The sequence below is a fragment of the Delphinapterus leucas genome, chromosome 3 (assembly GCF_059928025.1).
Source record: "Delphinapterus leucas isolate spDelLeu-1000000601 "Yukka" chromosome 3, BTC_Dleu_Yukka2, whole genome shotgun sequence".
In the NCBI taxonomy this organism is placed as follows: domain Eukaryota; kingdom Metazoa; phylum Chordata; class Mammalia; order Artiodactyla; family Monodontidae; genus Delphinapterus; species Delphinapterus leucas.
The window spans coordinates 116207357-116226604 of record NC_143131.1 but is presented as its reverse complement, the minus strand read 5'-3'; the positions used below and the strand labels follow the sequence as shown (position 1 = coordinate 116226604).

The window sequence follows — 19248 nt, the reverse complement described above, 5'->3', positions numbered from 1 at the left end:
CTCCAGGCATGCACTCATCCCATAGAACCATTGTTTCACCCTTTCTTTATGCCTGACTCTGCCAGGCCCTGGCCTATGTCTGTGTTCTGAGTGTTTGTATGATGTATTGATGTTTTTGAAGATCTTTGCATAACATGCAGTTTAGCAAGACTTAATCCAAGGCAGTGGGGCAGGGAGGGAGGGAGCACTAGGGAGTAGAATCCTTTCTTTGTATAAAGAGGGCCTTGAGAGATTAGCCGGAGTAGATAGGGTCTGGTTTCTGAGGGTTTTGCCTCTAAGGAAATGGTGAGTTTTTCAGGAATTGATTTGGATGTAGTTCAACATAGGCCTCTGTAGTGTCTAGGAAAAGAGACCACTATTCAGACACCCACCAGCACCCATTAAGGTGCAACTGATTTGACCAAGATGATCTGCGGTAGACTTGTCTGGACTTGGAGTAGCTCAGCCTTGAAACTTAGATCATCATTGGAGAGGATCACTGGTAAGAAATGTTTTATGAATGTTCATAGAGGAGGTTTGGAGTTATTGATGCAGAGGCCTCTTTGCTAAGGATTAAACACAGGGGTGGTAATGCCACCTTGCATTGGGAGATGGTGTGGTGTCTTGGAAAGGGCTTTGGAGCCATCGTGACCTGACTCCAGCACCTGATCGGTTTGTAGGGAATTCACGTAACCTCTATGATCCTGTTTGCTTATTTATGAGACTGGAATAACAACAATAAAACAATAATAACAATAACCAGGGAACAGATACAGGTAAGGGAAATAAGGCACCCAATACAGAATACGTACTTAATAAAGTTTACTCTTATTATGTGTAGAGCACATCATAGTTTACAGAGCTCATGTGGATGTGTGGGGTGGCTCTGATACCAGCCGCCCTGATGGTGGTTAGGGTTGATATGAAACATCTCTGTTTCATATCAGGAAGGCATTTCCTTCCTGACTTGGTGCTCCATGTGCCTCTGGCTGAGCAGAAAGACCTTTCCAAGTGGAGGAAGGATGAGATTCCAGGGAGGTTGAGTGCTGGGGTGATATCCATCATTGCCGCTCTGTTGAATCCTGCTGCCACAGTTCTCAGACTCTCATTATCTCCTTTGACTCTCACATAGCCTTGGCTTAAAGGCAGGGCCGGGAATGTCCTTACTTTACAGGAGACAGAGGTCAGCCTTTTGCAGTTAAATGGCATAGGCTGCTCACCTGCAGGAAGTTTAGCTGGGATTCAGGGACATGACAGGGTATTTCTTTTTCTCATGTGATGTTAACATGTGACATAGGTCTCAGCTTTAGGCAAATGAGTTGGCAACCCAGATATTAGGACTTAGACAGATTTAGGTTAGTGGTAAGAGAGTTTAATAACCATCTTAACACCCATGCAGGATCACTGTGCAAAGGATAAGGACCTTCTGTTTTCTTTTTACCCAGATCATGAAATTAAATTAAAACAGTAAGGATTCAGCTGAGGAGTGAGGAAGAGTTCCATAACACAAGGCTTCCTGAATGCACTTTTTCTTCCCTTTGCCATACAGCTTTGTAGGGGTGGTTGGTGGTCTATGTCTGGTCCTTCAGAAAGACTTCGCAGCCACTCTACCATTCCTTTCTCACTCTTGAGACTTCTTTGGCTGAATAATAGGGTTGGGTTTATATCAGTGATCTAGAGGATGAGCCAGTGATTTCATAGCCTTCCTAAGTCTTCTGTGATGGTGAAAGGTTTTCCCTCCTGGCTCCTCAAGATGTACCTCCTCCCTCCTGTTCCCCCTTGGGCAGTCTTCCACCTAAAAAGAGCTCTGTTGCGCATGTGGTGTGCTTGCTATGTCGAGAACCATGACTTGCTTTCCTGGGCTCTTTATGGTTCTTGGAGACTTCTAGGTGCAAGGTCTTAAAGTAGAGCCTGAGGATTTAAAGAAGTTCAAGACACAGACCCTTAGTCCAGGCTGCCATCATCTAATTTACTGCAGCAGCCTTCTAATTGGTCAACCTGCCTCCTATTTTGTTCCCTCACCCCCAACCCATTTTCTATGCTGTAGCTTTAGTGATCTTTCCAAAATAAAAAATATGATGTATCCCTTACTTGCTTAAAGTCTGTCAAGGGCTCCCCATTGCCCTTAGAATGCAGTCTAAACTTCTCAGCATGGCCCACAAGACCCTCAAGTGGTCCAGACCCTGCTTATATCTCCAGCTCCTCTCCCCCTTCCTCCCTTTTCATGCTGTGCTTCTGCCAGACTCAACTTCTTATGGTCCCAGAATAGGTCATGTTCTTTCTTACCTCCGAACCTTTATATACACTATTCTATCTGCCTGGAATATTCTTCCCTCATACTCACTGCTCTTCTGAACAACCATGACTCCTCCAGATCTCATGTTAGATCAGTGGTTCTTAACCATTATGAATCAGTCTGATGAAAACAATGGATTCTTTCCACAAAAAATAGTAAATGTGTGCTCCTGTGTGCTCATCATTTTGCATACAGTTCAGGGTATAGGCTTCCCTGCTTAAGAACCTTTTAAGCTGAACCTCCTTTTCTAGCATTTAACATACTTTGTAATTGTTGGTTTACTTATCCCTCTTTCTACTAGACTGAGCTCCATGAGGGCAGGGAACATGACTTGTTCACCACTGTGTCCTCTGGGCCTTGCCCATGGGGACTGTTTGATACATGTTTGTTGAGTGAATGAATGAACAAATATCTGCCCTTGAGTAGATCATGATCTATCTGGAAGAACAGGATATGTTGTTAACAGAGGACAAAAGATGTGCAACAAACAGACATTTTCTTTTTTTTTCTTTCTTTAATTCAAGTATAGTTGCTGTACAATATTATATAAGTTACAGGTGTACAATATAGTGATTCACAATCTTTAAAGTTTATACTCCATTTATAGTTATTATAAAATATTGACTGGGCTTCCCTGGTGGCGCAGTGGTTAAGCATACACCTGCCAGTGCAGGGGACATGGGTTCGAGCCCTGGTCCGGGAAGATCCCACATGTTACGGAGCAACTAAGCCCGTGCGCCACAACCACTGAGCCTGTGCTCTAGGGCCCGCATGCTACAACTACTGAAGCCCACGTGCCCAGAGCCCGTGCTCTGCAACAAGAGAAGCCACTGCAATGAGAAGCCCGCACACCACACCGAAAGTAGCCCCTGCTTGTTGCAACTAGAGAAAGCCCACGCGCAGCAACAAAGACCCAATGCAGCCAAAATAAATAAATAAATACATAAATAAATAAAATATTGACTGTATTCCCTGTGTTGTACAATATATCCTTGTAGCTTATTTTATACCTAATAGTTTGTACCTCTTCATCTCCTACCCTATATTGCCCCTCCCCACTTCCTTCTCCGCAGTAGTAACCACTAGTTTGTTCTCTATATCTGTGAGTCTGCTTCTTTTTTGTTGTATTCACTAATTTGTTGTATGTTTTAGATTTCACATATAAGTGATGTCAAACAGAATTTGTCTTTGTCTGACTTATTTTGCTTATTATAATACCCTCCAAGTCCATCCATGTTGCTGCAAATGGCAAAATTTCATTCTTTTTAATGGCTGAGTAGTATTCCATTGTGTATATAAACCACATCTTCTTTATCTACTCATCTGTTGATTGACGCTTTGGTTGCTTCCATATCTTGGCAATTGTAAATAATGTTGCTGTGAACATTGAGATGCACGTATCTTTTCAAATTAGTGTTTTGGGTTTTTTTTTTTTTTTTTTTGATGTATACCAAGGAATGGAATTCCTGGGTCATATGGTAGTTCTATTTTTAGTTTTTTGAGAAACCTCCATACTGTTTTCCACAGTGGCTGCACCAATTTACATTCCCACCAACAGTGGTAGGAGGCTTCCCTTTTCTCCGCATTCTCACCAGCATTTGTTATTTGTGTTCTTTTTGATGATAGCCATCCTGACAGGTGTGAGATGATACCTCATTGTGGTTTTGATTTGCATTTCACTGATGAATAGTGATGTTGAACATCTTTTCATGTGTCTGTTGGCCATCTGCATTTCCTCTTTTCTGAAAGTTCAGAGTCTGAAGTGGCTGGGCTGGGCCTCTTGAGAAAAACCAGCAGAACAGGTCTCTTGGGTTGACCTTGAATAGAGAAGGACTTATTGGGCTTATGTTCTGTTCTCTAGAAATATTTGTCAAAGTAGTGGAGGTGAGTGAAGTAGTAAGAATGACCAAGCCTTTGATGATTTCTCCCTCTTTAGAATTATCAGAGTCTGTGGATTTATGAGATGTCAAAAGAAAGCCTCTCTTCTTTCTTTCTTTCCCTGTACCAACAAATATTTTTTCAGTGCTTGTTATATGTCATGCACTTTGTTAGGTGTTGAGGACAAGATCCCATCTCTCTTCTTTCTTGCTTACTGGGTAATAAGTATAAGTTGGCTCAGAATTTGGACATAGGCTTTGTTTGGGAATACTTTTATCAAAGCCATTAGTTAGGGCCAGGTTTAAATTATGGAGGGATTTATTAGAAATGACATGAGGTCTAGAGTTAGGCCACGGTTCAGATCCCAGCCCTGCCTCTTACTAGCTGTGTGCAAGTGCCTCTTGATATGCCAGTTCTATAATTTGTAAAATGGAAGTAATATCTAGTACCTCCTGGGGTCATTGCAAGGACTAAATGAAATAATGTGTGTAAACCCTGAGGGCCTGCATGTAGTAGCAACTATTATTACTGCCACTTTCAGGATTTGTTTAAACTGATGTCTTAGTTTGGTGCAGTGATTTCTACTGCTTCATAGAGATATTAAATTGCATTTTATGAGTGCTTATGATTTATATAGGTCTCCTATTTCCTATAAGGTAAATTTCTCAGAAAATACATGTCTTTGAGGCCCTAGGTTTTCTTTTTATTTTTTTCATTTTTTCCTTCCTTGTTGGAGTTTTAAGTACTTAATGTAGAAATTAGAAACTTTTGATTCACATAAAGAAGCAAGAAAAAAAATCTCCTAAAGTCCCACCATCTAGAAAACTGTGTCTTAATGTTTTTTGGACATTTGAGACTGATGAAAATGATTTGTTCATCCCCTCAGAAAATCAGACTTTTGCCCACATATACAAATGTTTTCATGCAATTTCAGGAGTTTCCATTTGTTTACCCCCAAGTTACAAAACCCTAAGCAGACTCCCAAGCTCTAATTCCATAGAGAGAAAGCAATCAGGCCAGGCTCTGATTTCACACTCACTAAGGGCCTTCTGAGTCTCTTGGTTCTTGCAGTCAGGTTGCTGGTTGCTCGTTTTTCTAAGGTCCAAGTTTTTTTTTTATTATTTATTTATATATTTATTTATTTTTTGGGTGTTGGGTCTACGTTGCTGTGCGTGGGCTTTCTCTAGTTGCGGTGGGCGGGGGCTACTCTTGGTTGCCATGTGCGGGCTTTTCATTGCAGTGACTTCTCTTGTAGAGGAGCACGGGCTCTAGAGCGCAGGCTCAGTAGCTGAGGTGCACGGGCTTAGTTGCCCCGCGGCTTGGGACATCTTCCCGGATCAGGGCTTGAGCCCGCGTCCTCTGCGTTGGCAGGCGGATTCTTAACCACTGCGTCACCAGGGAAGTCCCTTTAAGGTCCAAGTTCTTAAACTAATAATTGGCTATCTTTGATGATCTTTTGCAATATAATTACCAACTGGACCTTTATTTGTGAATGTCTTAGTAGCTGTTTGGAGAGATGAATTTAACTTCTGATTTCCTTGCGTGTATGTTCTTTTTTTTTTTTTTTTTTTTTTCTTCTTTTTTGTGGTACGCGGGCCTCTCACTGTTGTGGCCTCTCCCGTTGCGGAGCACAGCCTCCGGACGCGCAGGCTCAGTGGCCATGGCTCACGGGCCTAGCCGCTCCACGGCATGTGGGATCTTCCCGGACCGGGGTACAAACCCGTGTCCCCTGCATCGGCAGGCGGACTCTCAACCACTGCGCCACCAGGGAAACCCGCGTGTATGTTCTTGTTTGCCTTAGAGTAAATTCAAGAAAGAGATTGTGAGAGCCTGTTTTATAGGTAGAGGAGAAACCCACCGTCTTTTCCTGTTTCCTCTTTGCCTCTTCGTCCTGTCTCAGGTCTCTTTGTGCTGAAGACTTTTCACTGGCTTCTACTACAGTCAGAGAGAAGAGAGGACCAACTGGAGGTCTCTGGGCTACCTGATCTGGCAGCAGTGGGAGCCAGCAACGTCTGGAATAGGTCCCCCGCCCCCACCTTTCCTCCCTGTTCAGAGTCATTCATATCTAGAACTGTGTCAGGGTGGGAACTGGGGATTGGTGGAGGAATCATGTGCAGTCCATGCAGCTTGGAGGTGGGCGTCTGCAGCCCACATGCTGTATTGTACTTTATTTTCTTGGCTCCAGTGCACAGATTCCACAGAGAGAAAACAACCGCCCAGGCTCAGTTTTCACACTCACAGAAGGACTTCTGAATCCCTGTTTCTAGTAGTCATGTTGCCCTTCATTTCAGTCTACAAAGACACATGTCTTGCCTGTCTTTTCCTTCTGAAATCAGCAGCCCTTGTTGAAGGAGCCTGGCTCTAGACAGAACTGTGCACTGTATAGAGAGGGCAGGCTGAAGTCAGGGGCCTCGTGACTGCACATGTGGTGCCACTGCTGCCCTAGTTCACAGGCCTCTGTCTTCTCTTTTTTGGATTATTGTCAGGGCCTCCCATCTGTTCTCCCTGCCTCTGATCCAGCTTCCACCAGTACATCCAAAATTTCATTCAAAGACACCCATCTGTTGATGTCATTCCCTCGTTTAAAACCTTTCAGTGGTGCTACTCTTAGGATAAAGTGCAAACTCATTTGCATGGTTTGCTGGGCTCTGCAAGTCCTGGCCCCTATCTGCCTCTCCAGCCTCCTTCCTCTCACTGTCACCCCATGTACCAGCCGTGCTGCCCTCTCACTGTTCCCCACATTTATACTTTTGGCACTTTTCTGTCTTTGCACTGATGATTCCTGCATCCAGCTCGTCCTTCCTCACCTCTGCTGCATGTGGAATACCCAGCTCAAATGTGACCTCCTATTAGGATGCCTTCCTGGATTCCCCAGACAGGATTTGTTGCTCTATCGTCTGCATTCTTGGGATTCAATACACCATAGTGATTACAAGTGTGGGGCTCTAGAGTCAGACTCCCTGCTTTCAATCCCAGCCTGGCCCCTTCCTAGATGTATGACTGTAGGCAAAATGAATTACCTACACTCCTGTGCCTCAGTTTCTTCATCTGTAATATGGGGATGATATTAATAACACTCATAGGTTGTTGATTAAAATAGGCAACAGTTTAAAGTGCTTAGCACAGTGCTTGGCCAGAGTTAGCACTCAATAATTGTTTTTTTAAGAAATTGTTGTTCTACTGGTACTTTGCATATACCTCTATTAAGCTCTTATCATCTCATGTATTTTTATATATATGCCCTACTAGAACAGGTGCTCCTTCTTGAGGACAGGTGCATATCTCATTCACTTTCCCTGGCCCCCGTGTACAAGTTTGTAGTAACTTGGTTGAATGCTTTATCACGTATAGATTTGCCTTCAGAGTGGAAATGGGCAACAGGTAGAGTGGGGAATGCTTGAAATTGAGTTTGTGGATGATCACAGACCCAGAGTTGTTGTGACCTTGATGTCAGCTGGTCTATCTTCCTCTGTGCCTGAGCCCTTCTGCTGCCTCCGGGAGCACAGACAGTGCTTTTATGTTGCCAAGACAGGGCAGGAGGCCATGTGAAAGTTAAGCACACCCTAGGCACCAAGTTCATGTCCATTTTGTTTTTGTTTTGAACTGTAGGTGACATGTCTGAGAGTAAAGCCAAGAAGATAGAAATCAAGGATGTGGATGGGCAGACCCTGAGTAAGCTGATTGACTACATCTATACGGCCGAGATTGAGGTGACTGAAGAGAACGTCCAGGTAAACTCGGCTCCAACTAATAGCTCAGTGTATTGTATATTCAGGGCCCACTGTTTTACATCATCATTTCATTTAACCCTCACAACAACTCAGTTGGTAACTGGAGAGGAAACTGAAGCTCCAGAGAGAGTAGGTGACTTGCCCTGGGTCACATGGCCAGGGTGAACGACCGTCAAACTCCTGCCTGCCTGACCATGGGACCCACGTTCTTAACCACTAGGCCAAAATCCCTCTGAATGAGCTTGGGCTCCAGAGCAGAAAGTCTTTAACTCATGCTGGTTTAAAGTGTTGGTAAAGGAAGAATTAGAAGCCTGGGTGACCCCTCTTCTCCTCAGTCATTATCTCATCTCAGGGATTTTGAGTATTGGCTTGTTAGGCTGTTAAAAGTTTTTCTTCTCTCACTGTTCGTCAGCGAAATGCCTCTGAGCCTGTGGAGGTGCCAAGCACCAGGCTTGAGTGTCAGTAGGGGCATGTTGCTCTGAGACATGTTGTCTGTGCCTTTTCCTCCTTTCGCCGCCCTGCCCTCATCCCAAGCCATCTGGAGCCTTGAAATAGGAGCCAGTGAAGACACTGCTTCACCCAAAGGTGTGGATCTTTACTGTGGGGACGTGAGACATCAGCGTCATGCTTCAGAAGGGAAGATGGTTGAGGGTGTGGCCCACGCTGGAACCCTATGAGTCACCAGGCCAAACACAGACGCAGGATACACTATTTCTTGTCATTAAGGATTTTACTGTTTAATTAAAGTAATGGAAATTGTGTGGGATATGGAGGTTTTTTCTTCCTTCTTTTTTTTTTTAAAGCAAAATTTCACCTTATTTAGGTGAATAGGCCGATACCTCTCTGGTGACCAAAATACCTATTTCCCTTATCCAGAACACCATCCCCTTTTCTAGGATTGAGGTATTTGGGAGGCCGAATTGATAATCGTGTATTGATTCCATTTGGCCCAGATGTGAGTGCCTCTTACATGCCAGACACTTTATTGGGCACTGTGTTTGTACCAGTGAGCAGAGGTCATTCCATTGTCTGCTTTCATGGAATTTGTGGTCTAGGGGTGAAGATGGACACTCATCAAATAAGCACACAAGTAATGTTTATGCACAAATTGTGGTAAGTCCTTTGAAGGAAAGGAACAATTTGGATGAAGGAGGGAATCTAGGAAGGGCTCTTTCAGGAGATAAGATTTGAGCTGAGGACTGCAGGATGAGTGGAAGTTAGCTTGGTGTGGTGAACGGTACTCTGCTGGGGGTGTCAGGGCACAGGCAGACTGATGGTCTGAGGCACCCTGCATTTGGGCCTGCAGAGCCTGCCCCAAGGTACAGACTGCTTTTGTCTCTGGACCCTAGACAGACTTTTGGGTGGCATAGTTTCTACAGTGATCTGGTATAATCCTCCCCTGCCCTTTTAAAATTGAGGTTTATTTTATACACAATAAAATGCATAGCCATTCCATTATTTCTGGTCTTTCCCATCCAGAGTAGAGTGGGCGAGGTCATGGTTACATACTAGGTCTAGCAGCGGAATTTAAACAGCTGAATGACTTTTGGGCAGTAACAGTAAGTGCAAAGTAATTTAGTATAAAATATGTATAGGGCATGTATGGCAAAAATTTTTTTTAATGGGTGATAGTGATTTCAAATCACCATGACATTTAAATTCATTTAGGTACTTTTGAGACTGATATAAATATTGAGATTCACAAAATGCCAGAAATTACATCCTTTCAACTCTAATGAATAATGCTAGATGTCAACCTAAAAATATGCAGGGGTATAAATAATTTTTAAAAATCTTGCATTAGGGTATATCAGTAACTCATTAATCATACAGTGTGGTAGGCAGAATAGTAGCCCCCAGAGATGTTCGTGTCCTAACCCCTGGAATTTTGTGAATGTGTTAGGGTGAATGTCAGAGGAATTAATATTGCAGATGGAATTAATGTTGCTAATCAGCTGAACATGTGATGGGAGATTAGCTTGGATTATCCAGGTGGGCTCAGTGTAATAGCTAGGGGTATTTAAATCGAAGAGGGAGGTGGAATGAGAGAACTAGAGCGATGTGACCTGGCAAGGATTCAGTTTGATGTTTCTGGCCTTGAAGATAGGGAGGCCATGAGCCAAGGAATGTGGGTGCCTCTAGAAGCCTGAAGGGCAAGGAAACGTATTCTCCCTCAGAACCTCCAGAAGGAGCTCACCTCTGCTGACACCTTGATTTTAGCCTGGTGAAACCCATTTGGGACTTCTGACTTCCAGATGTAAGAAAATAAATTTGTTTGTTGTTTTAGGTCACTAAAACAAAACAAAAACAAACAAACTTAAAACACTGTTTAGGGGAGATTGTAGAATTGTATAATTGGAATCAGCTTTTTTCTCCCCTTTCTACATGTGTTTATTTAATAAACTTTTTTTCCCTGTGAAGTACAAAGTGTTTAAAAAGCTTAGGTAGTTAGAAGATGTTCCATTCTGGATCCTTTTTGCCTGGCTGGGTATTTATCTTTGCAACTTTGGTCTAACCCAGCGGTGGTCTCTACAACACCAGTTACCTTAAGGCAGGTAGCAACAGATAGGGTAATCGGAGGATTCTGGAGAAAATGGCGTCGCCATTACTTTTAAAAACTACTTTGTAGGGGTCGTGGGGAGGGAGCCAGCGTGAAGACGTGCAGCTTCAGAGGGCATGCAGAACTAAAGATGAGGCAGGAATCAAGTCTGAATGGAGACCTGGGTCCAGGCCTCAGCTTTGATGTTCATTCACACAGTACTCTTATTCTTGCCTTTTCCCACTGCAGGGGGTCAGTCTTCTGACTGTAAAGTGAGGGCATGGGACTCAGTGACCTCTGATCAGAGAAGACTCTTACTCTGCCAGCCTCTGGTTTGTTCTGCTTCCTTTCTACTAGAGCTTCTCTGATACCCTCCCTGACATGCTGCCTCAAGGATCAGTTTTCTCATCTGTAAAACAGGACTCATAATAGTACCCATTCTGTTGGGTGGTCATGAGTTAGACTGTCTGCCTTCAAACCTTGACTCCACCATTTTCTAGCTGTGTGACCCCAAGAAGGTCCTTAACCTCTCTGTGCCTCAGTATTCTTGTCTGTATTATGGGCATAATAATCGTACTTAACCTCATAGGGTTGGCATGAAGGTTAAATGAATTACTATAGGTAAAGCACTTAGAGGAGTGCCACCCTGTGCCAACAGACAGTATGGGCACAGAGAGCACTGTGAACACGGAAGCTTTTTCATCAAGGAGCACATAGTCTGAAGGTGGAGACAGGTGGCCAGGCAAATGCATGCCCTCCAGTGTGGTAGGGGCCAGGGTGGAGGTCCCCAGGAAGCAGGCAATGGTCATCACCCCCTTGATGAGGATGGTCAGGGCAGGCCTCACTGAGGAAGTGTTGTGTGTGCTGGGTCTTGAAGGAAGGTCTGGGAGGTCAGGCCTGCCTCCTCTTCCACCTGTCTGTGTCCCTGCTGGCGTGTGAGCCCCTGGAGGGGCCTGTTGCATTCATTTGTATGTGGGAGTAGGGAGGGGGCTGCATGTTCAGGGGCTCCCCTGAGAAGCACAATGTGGAACCTTCAGCAAACTGCATTGTTTGGAATCAGTCAGATATATCAACTATTTTCCTTTTTATACCTCACTTTAAACTATGGTTTGGTCAGGGGTGACCTTGGGGGAGAACAAAACAAAAAAAGTTGAGAAGAGAAAGTTTAGATCAAAATGTGGTTGCTTCTTATGCTGTGATGTACCTGCTGAGAGTTGCTCACAAGCTGTGAGGACAGTGTGTGTTGAGGATTTGGTGCACTGAGGCGGTGAGCATGGAGGCACCTGGGGAAACAAGGGTCAGAGACTTGGGGCTTGGTTAAGTGACCGGGAGATGATGCCCTAAATCTCTTCCCAGCCACACATACCTTGGAGAGTCTGAGCTGCCCTTCTATGGTGGAGGTAACAAGTCGTAACTGTTACTTATTGATACTCATTGTAAGACAAACATGTGTTGATTATTTCACATGCATTATTTCATTTAATTATCGTAACCATCACTAGAAGGTTGTACTATGATTCTTCTCTTACAGTTGAAGGAACTGATGCTCCAAGGGGTTAAGTGGGTAGTACCCACGGTCACACAGGTAGTAAGGGGTGGAGTTGGGGTTTGAATCCAGCTCTCTCCAGCTCACTGTGCCCTGTTGATGTGGTCAACTCGAGTTTCTTGTTAAATGAATGATCAGAATCTTGACTTCAGCTCGTAATAATTAGTAATAATAAAAACCAGTTTAACTGACGAATTCCTATGCACCAAACACTGGGTTAGCTGCTTTAAATGTATTTTCTCATTTGAGCCCAACAACAAGCCTTTAAGGCAGTACTATTATTTTCATTTTACTGTTGAGGAGTCAGAGGTACAGAGAGGTTAAGTAATTTGCCTTTAGTCACATGGCTGGTAAGTGGAGAAGTCAATATTCTAAGTGACACTATACTTCAATAAAAAAATTTAAAAAATATTCTAAGTGACACATTTAATCACAGTACTGTTTTGCTAGCTCTCCTGTTCATCTATCTGTACACCTCTCTCTCCCTGTCTTCTTTCTCTCAGTAGATTTTTATTTAGCACTATTTCTGTGCCAGGCCTCATGCCTGGTGCTGGCAGAGGCAGACCCCCTGCTGTGTGGTGTGGGCAGAGGCCCTGGGCAGCCTTGCCACCTGGCCCTCTGGCTGGTACCCTCCCTTTGTGCATGGCCCTGCCTCTCTGAAATTCCAGGAGTAGGTGCATTCTGAGGCAGGGCATTTCCTTTTGTTTTTGTTAAAGGAAACTAAACTCTGTGACGGGATATCCTCTGCTGTGTTTTCATGTTATCCGAGGGAGAGGAAAAGAAACAAAACAGCGCCTGCATGTGAAAAATGGAGGGAAGCCATTTGCAAGCTGGAGGGGAACCTGTAAACTCTCTGCTGAGGGTCATTCCAGGGCCTTTTTTCCCAGAACCAAAATGCTGAGACGGCGAGAGGCAAGCTGAAAGCTTTTAACCCAGGGTCGTCTTCTCTTCCTGCGGCGATTCCAGCCAACTGCTCCTTCTCAGGTCTCAACCTCCTTCCAGGGGGCAAGCAGAACGGCCCTAGTGATTCCACCAGGACAGTCTTGCTTCCAAGCTGAGGACCTGAGTTTGGCCTCTTGTTCCTAATCTTGTTACTGCTGCCGCTTGAGGGAGTCGAGTTGCAGGCAAGATAAGAGAAGAGGAAATCCTCTTTTAGCCCTTGTTGTGGGAGAGGGAAGCAAAGACCACCTCCTGGACGTTTTTCTCTCTCTTTTCTTTTGCAGCCTCTGGGGATTTGTGTTGACCCACCTTGTGTGCAGCCCCCAGAGCCCTACTGGACCAGGCCCCTGTTTATCCCTGAGACTCAGCATTTGAGCAGTGATACATCCTCCAGCCTCTAAACCCTCCTCAGCATTCTGAATCCCTTTGCTTTTCTTCATGCCTTCCTGTATGAAGCAAGTGGATCGCAGCATAAGATCAAAGAGAAAGGAGGGAAGGGGCAATTAGAGAAACCACCAGCCCCGCTCATTTTGGGAAGTCACCTTGGGAATGCTTTCGGGCAGAAGTGGACCCAAAGAGGATGGGAGGAGGGTGTGTGGAGAGGTGGAAAGCCTGATCATTTTTGTCTGTGAAGTGGGTTTTGTGAACAGTAGGAAAGTTGAAAGCTGTGTGGGTAGCTCTATCCAGGGAGGTTCTAAAAACTGAAAGTATAATCTAAGGAATGTGTTCAGAAAGTATTTATTATTTCATTTCTTTGGATGGTTGTCATGAGCTTGAAAAATTAAGCCCCAAACTGTGGCTGTCGTTGTGGGGGAGAAGAGGACAGGGAGGCGGAGGAGGCGTGTGTCCCTGGCGTGATCGCATCTTGGCTTGGCGGGTATGCAATCTGGGGGCGGATTGGAGTCTCAGAAATTCCTCCTCTGCGGACCTAAAGGGCTGCTGTCCATTTCGGCCTCTAATCACACCTGACCCTTGGGATCTTGCCACGCCCGAAGTAGGGTGTATGCTGGACAGCATTGGATTACTCCTCTCCACCAGGGTTTCTTAGTGTAACTGGATGCAAGTTTCTGGTCTCTGGGGTGAACAACCAGCCCAGTTTGCCCAGGATTGAGGGCTCTCCTGGGACACAGGACTTTGAGTGCTAAAACTGGCAAAGTTTGAGCAAACCAGGATGGCTGGTTAACCTATGGCCCTAACTCTAGGGTTTATAGCTGGTGCTGGTCAGGGCGGGTGTCATGGAGGTCATTTGGGGGTTTGGAACACGACTTTCCATTCCTGGTATGTATTCAGCAAGAATGGTTAATGGTTCTCCACTTAACTCTCAGGGAGAGACTAATCTGGTCCTGGAATCTGTTTGGCTAGGCTGAGCAAGCTCACAGGTTAATTGAGTTTCCCAGTTTATGGCTGCTCCGTGGGGACGTGGCTGTCTAGTGGGGATGGAGCTCAGGTGGTCAGATTTGGAGCCTGGCTATGTTCACTTACGGTCTCAAAGTCTCCAGAACGGGTGATCTTATCTTTTTCCTTCTCTGGAATGAATCAGTGGTTCAGAAAATACCAAGGACAGGATGGTAATTTACTGTTGTATTGCTGGGGATATAGGGTAGTGGAAGAGAGAGGGCAGAGGAAGGAGAGAGGAGATGTTTTCTAGAATTTGGCTATCGTGAGGGAGAGGTTTAAGCCTGCAGGTAGGAAGAGCTTCCCTTTGAGAGCAGGATTTTAAGCTTGGGAGCAGGACCACTGTTAGTGGAGGCTCTTGGTGGCATCTGTGTGTGGGCAGGAATGAGGAAGGGTGGCTAACTGCCCCAGTTTTTGCACTGAAAGCCCTGTGTCCTGGGAAACTCTTCAGTCTGGGGCAAACCTGGATGGCTGGTTACCCTAGTGGTGGGACAAGGCCCAAGAATGGGCAGTGGGGCAGAGATTTTGGCCTTAGCCCATGGAGGTGAGGAGGGCTAGAGATGAGGCTCAGAGCTGTTTTGGGAGACCGTCAGCCTCCAGAATTTAAATCACTCAAAAAAAACAAAACAAAACAAAAAAAACTTTTGTAGTGCCCTGAGTCAAGAAATCAAATGCATCTGCAGCCCTTGTCTTCCCGGGCAAGCCCGTGTGGATGGGAATACCTGGAGTCTGGCTGGCCCAGACACTCTCCCTGAGAGTCAGGGGGGCAGCTGAGAGCAAAGGCCCAGGACACGGGGGTTGTTTTGGGGTGAAATGGATGCTGGGGGTCCCTGAGCGATGCAGTCTCAAGCCAAACTGTTCTGCTCTGATTTTTTTTTTTCTGAATTTCTTTTTGTTAAGTCACTCTCAGAACATCTACCCCTCCCACAGGGTCGGGAGGGAGGGGTAGCAGAGCTGGTGTCAAGAAGGACTCTGACAACGATCATGGTTTTTGATCCGAGGGCAGGCTTTGGCAGCTGTGGCAAAGTCCTAGGGAGCTTGACCAGGGTTGACAGTCTGAGCACCCATCTGGCCTGTTCAAGCTAGTCTTCCCTGGCTTTTAGGAAAAACACATGCACACACACCTGAGCAGGAACTATTTCTGTCTTCCAGGATACAGTATAAATACTCATGTGTCTCATGACCTTTTAAAAGGAAACTTAGCTCTCCTTTTGCTGAGAATGTACTCAGAAATGTTCTTTATTATTTATCTGTTGGATGGGAGAGTAGAGTGTGTCTGTTTGAGTCCCAGTGGATTTGGGGATGATGCTCTTGTTCCAGTAAATGATAAACTCTGTAAGATCAGGGGTTCGATTTCTCTTGCTTACCTACCACTGAATCACAAAGGCGGGCCCACAGGTGCTCAGTAATTAAATGGTGAATGAGCTTGTGAACAAGTCAATAAAGATCTTTGAGTGAAGACAGTAGCTAAAGGCTGTAGGGCAGTGGTTCTAAACTTGGCTATATATTAAAAGCACCTGGGGAACTTTAGCAATATCTCACTGTCCAGGCTACACCCCATTCCTATTACGTTGAATCTTTGGGGGTGAGACCCAGGCATCAGTATTTTAAAAATTCTCCAGGTGAATCTCCAGGTAGGAGGACCAGTTTGTCTTAGCTTGGGCTGCTGTAATAAAATACCACAGAGTGGATGGCTTATACAACAGAAACTAATTTTCTCACAGTGTTAGAAGTTAGAAGTACAAGATCAAGGTTCCAGCTGATTGAGTTTCTGGTGAGGGCTTTCTTACTAGCTTGCAGAAGGCCACCTTCTCCTTGTGTCCTTGTGTGGTAGAGAGAGAGAGAGAGAGAGAGAGAACTCTGGTATCTATTTCTCTTCTTATAAGGGCACCAGCCCTGATGGATTAGGGCCCCACCCTTCTGACCTCCTTTAACCTATCTCCAAATACCGCCCAAATTTGGGGTTAGGGCTTCAATGTATAAACTTTTGCGGGGGACACAAACACTCAGCCTATAAGGGTCTTGTTACTCAAAGTGTGGTTCATGGACCAGCAGCTGCAAGCATAGCCTGGGTACTCACTCAAAATGGAGGCTCTTGGGCCCCACCCTAAACCTACTGAGTCAGAATCTGCATGTTAATAAGATCCCAAGGGGAATTCATATACACATTAGCCACTGGGAGGCACTGCTGGTCTGTAGGGAGACAGAGAATCTGTTGGTGCTTAGGGTCCATGAAGTGGAGAGTAGTGGGGACTAAGGCTGGGCTTGCCTCAAAGTCCAGGCCGAGAAGTTTGGACTTACTTGGGCAGGCAGTGGAGAGCCGTGCAAAGACCTTGAGCTTGGGTGTGGTTTGATTAGAACACTGCTTTGGGGAGATGAGACCCTGGCGGTGGGATCCTGTAAGTCAGAATGTCACCTTCTCTTCCAGGTGCTGCTCCCAGCAGCCAGCTTGCTGCAGCTCATGGATGTTCGCCAGAACTGCTGTGACTTCCTGCAATCTCAGTTGCATCCCACCAATTGCCTGGGTATCCGCGCGTTTGCAGACGTGCACACCTGTACCGACCTCCTGCAGCAGGCCAACGCTTACGCAGGTAATGGGGAGCGGGGTGGCTGTACCTCTCTGAACTTGTGGATTTAATAACCTGGTCTGTGGTGTACTCCTCAAAGATGATGAGAAGTGCGCTCTGCTATGAACAAGTTATAATTTAGTCAGGGAGACAAGACACAGGTGGAAAGATAATTAACAATAGAAGCGTTCAGCTCATTGCCAAGTGGAATGTGATTAATTGTCGGGTGAATGGTGCAGACAGTGATTTTCACGAGAGAAGAGGAAGGAGATCTGAGAAGACTTCGTGGGGGAAGAGTAATTTGGCCTAGGTCTTGAAATAAATCTTTGTCATTTAGGAAAATTTCTATTTTGACCAATGTGTTCTATGACCGTGATTTGGAAAAGTCAAGTACTATTGCAAGGCTTATAATGATAAGAGTCTCCTGCTCTGCTTTTCCACATGAAGTCTTGCTCTCTAGAACCACTCACTTGCAATTCTAAAAGAATTAAAATACATGTGCTGATTTAGCTAAAAGCTGCTTTGTCTGATATTTACCTCTATTTACCTAAATAAAACGTTTGTACCACTATTTTTGGACTTACTAGCTTTAGATGTTATCTGTTGACTTCTCACAGGAGAATAATTGTGCTTTCATAGACGTCCCCCTCAATATACATACACTGTTCCCCTCTCTTTATTCTTCTAACATCATTTCTACAGCTGAGATAAGTTATAATTAGTTTTTTATCAGAAAACTTTTTGTTCAGTAAGGCAGTTAATAAAATGCTTTTTCTTTTACACAGTGACTGCTACAACTGCTAACTCTTGTAAGACAGATACACTGAACAGTCTTCTCAGTATATCAGATAATCTGTTGAGTCCATTTTATTTTTCTTGGAGACATTCTCCCGGCTAGAGCTTGTCATCTTGCTATTTTAATGGGGTTTTCAGAGGGAGTAGTGATGAACATGAATGTTCAGCCCACCATGTTTAGCTGGAAAGAAGTCTTCATTGGTATTTATTTCAACTTGAGGACGAAGGTCATGAGTGACCTAGGAAACAGATCTGGTCATATGAATCAATAGATTCAGTCATGGCCACGTCCTTCTCTTGCAGTAAAGCCTCTCATTCTTCCCCCTGCCCAAACAAACGCCAGCATAGCTGCTGTCTGTTCTGTGTCTCATGTCCAGCTAATGTCTGGAAGTTAACTGAGGACCTGCTGGCTGCCCACCTGCCAGCTCCCTGTGCTGTGTTAGCCCCTTGATCCACAAGTCAACAAGCATTTCTTCTGTTTTTCAGCATCCTTTTTTGCTCTCATCAAGCCCCAGAGCCCAGGAGCCTACACAGACTCTCATTTCTTCCTGAGGTCTGTTTCTGAGGACACAAATGGGACCAGTTGTTAGGATGATGTCAGTGATGATGATTTTTGTGAAGGACGTTCCCCAGTCACCCCAATTCTGAATTCCTCTGACTCTTCCTGGCCCTAATCCTTGACTCTCCTGCTTCTCTGCTGTCCCTCCTGTGTCTGCCTTTCCCAGCATTGTATCCCACTTCCTTTCTGTTCTCAGGGAGCCGTAGCTAGTCCGGCCCTCTCTAGTCCAGCCACTTTCTTGAGGGATGTGTTCAGACTTTGCTTCAGCAGGAGCTGAGAGCTTGGCCAAGGCCCAGGTCAGCTTGTGGACATCTGCTGGTGCAGCGGCAAAGGGACAGTGCTTAGACACCAGAAGGTCTCTGTCTCTCTTCCTGGTCTCCCCTCCCCAGCCCTCTCCTTCTATAGAGTGCACGTGCTTGCATGCACACAGCAGGTATCACATCCTTTTGTAGTTGGCTTACAAGGTCGTCTGAGGTTTGGGCCGTGTACTGAACCCCACCTTTAACAAAGGCTCCCAGGTTCTTCTGGCTTGGCTCTCCCCTACTTTCAAAATCTGTGTTTTCTCCCTTTGCCCTTTTCACTGTCTGATGGTGAGACTCACCTGTGGGAGAGTGGGGAGGATGCAGTTGGGAACATATCGTGGTCTTGGTGCTCCTAGGTCCTGATCTGGGCGTGGTGATTGGGTTCTGCAGCATTGTGGGTGTGTGTAGGCAGTGTCCTGGTGAATTACTTTTAGCTAGCATTTACTGAGCTCTACTTTGGGTCACATCCTGGGCTAAGCATTTTATGTGCACTTAATGCATACAACAGCTGAGGAAACTAAGGCACAGAGGGGTGAAGTAATTTGTTGAGGTCATTTGGAAGAGACAGACAGGATTCAAACCCAGACAGTGTTTACTCCAGAGCCATGTTTTTAACTGCTACATTCTGTGGCTTCCAGGCCCAGTTTGGACGTAGGGTGGCTCCGTGAATCAGTAACTGTGGAGTGTTGGTGGCTAGAGCTGGCATCTTCCATCGGAATTGT

At 45.3% G+C, this 19248-nt stretch overlaps 1 protein-coding gene across 2 annotated transcripts in view; it reads left to right on the top strand.

The window, feature by feature from the left end:
• Nucleotides 1–19248, top strand: part of KLHL3 (kelch like family member 3) — a 111729-nt gene that overhangs the window by 34210 nt on the left and 58271 nt on the right. For both annotated transcript variants that reach the window (XM_089909357.1, XM_089909356.1), the window contains exons 4-5: nucleotides 7763–7884; nucleotides 16732–16894. In XM_089909357.1, coding sequence (XP_089765483.1) covers nucleotides 7763–7884; nucleotides 16732–16894 — 285 coding nt within the window. The remainder of the gene's footprint in view (nucleotides 1–7762; nucleotides 7885–16731; nucleotides 16895–19248) is intronic.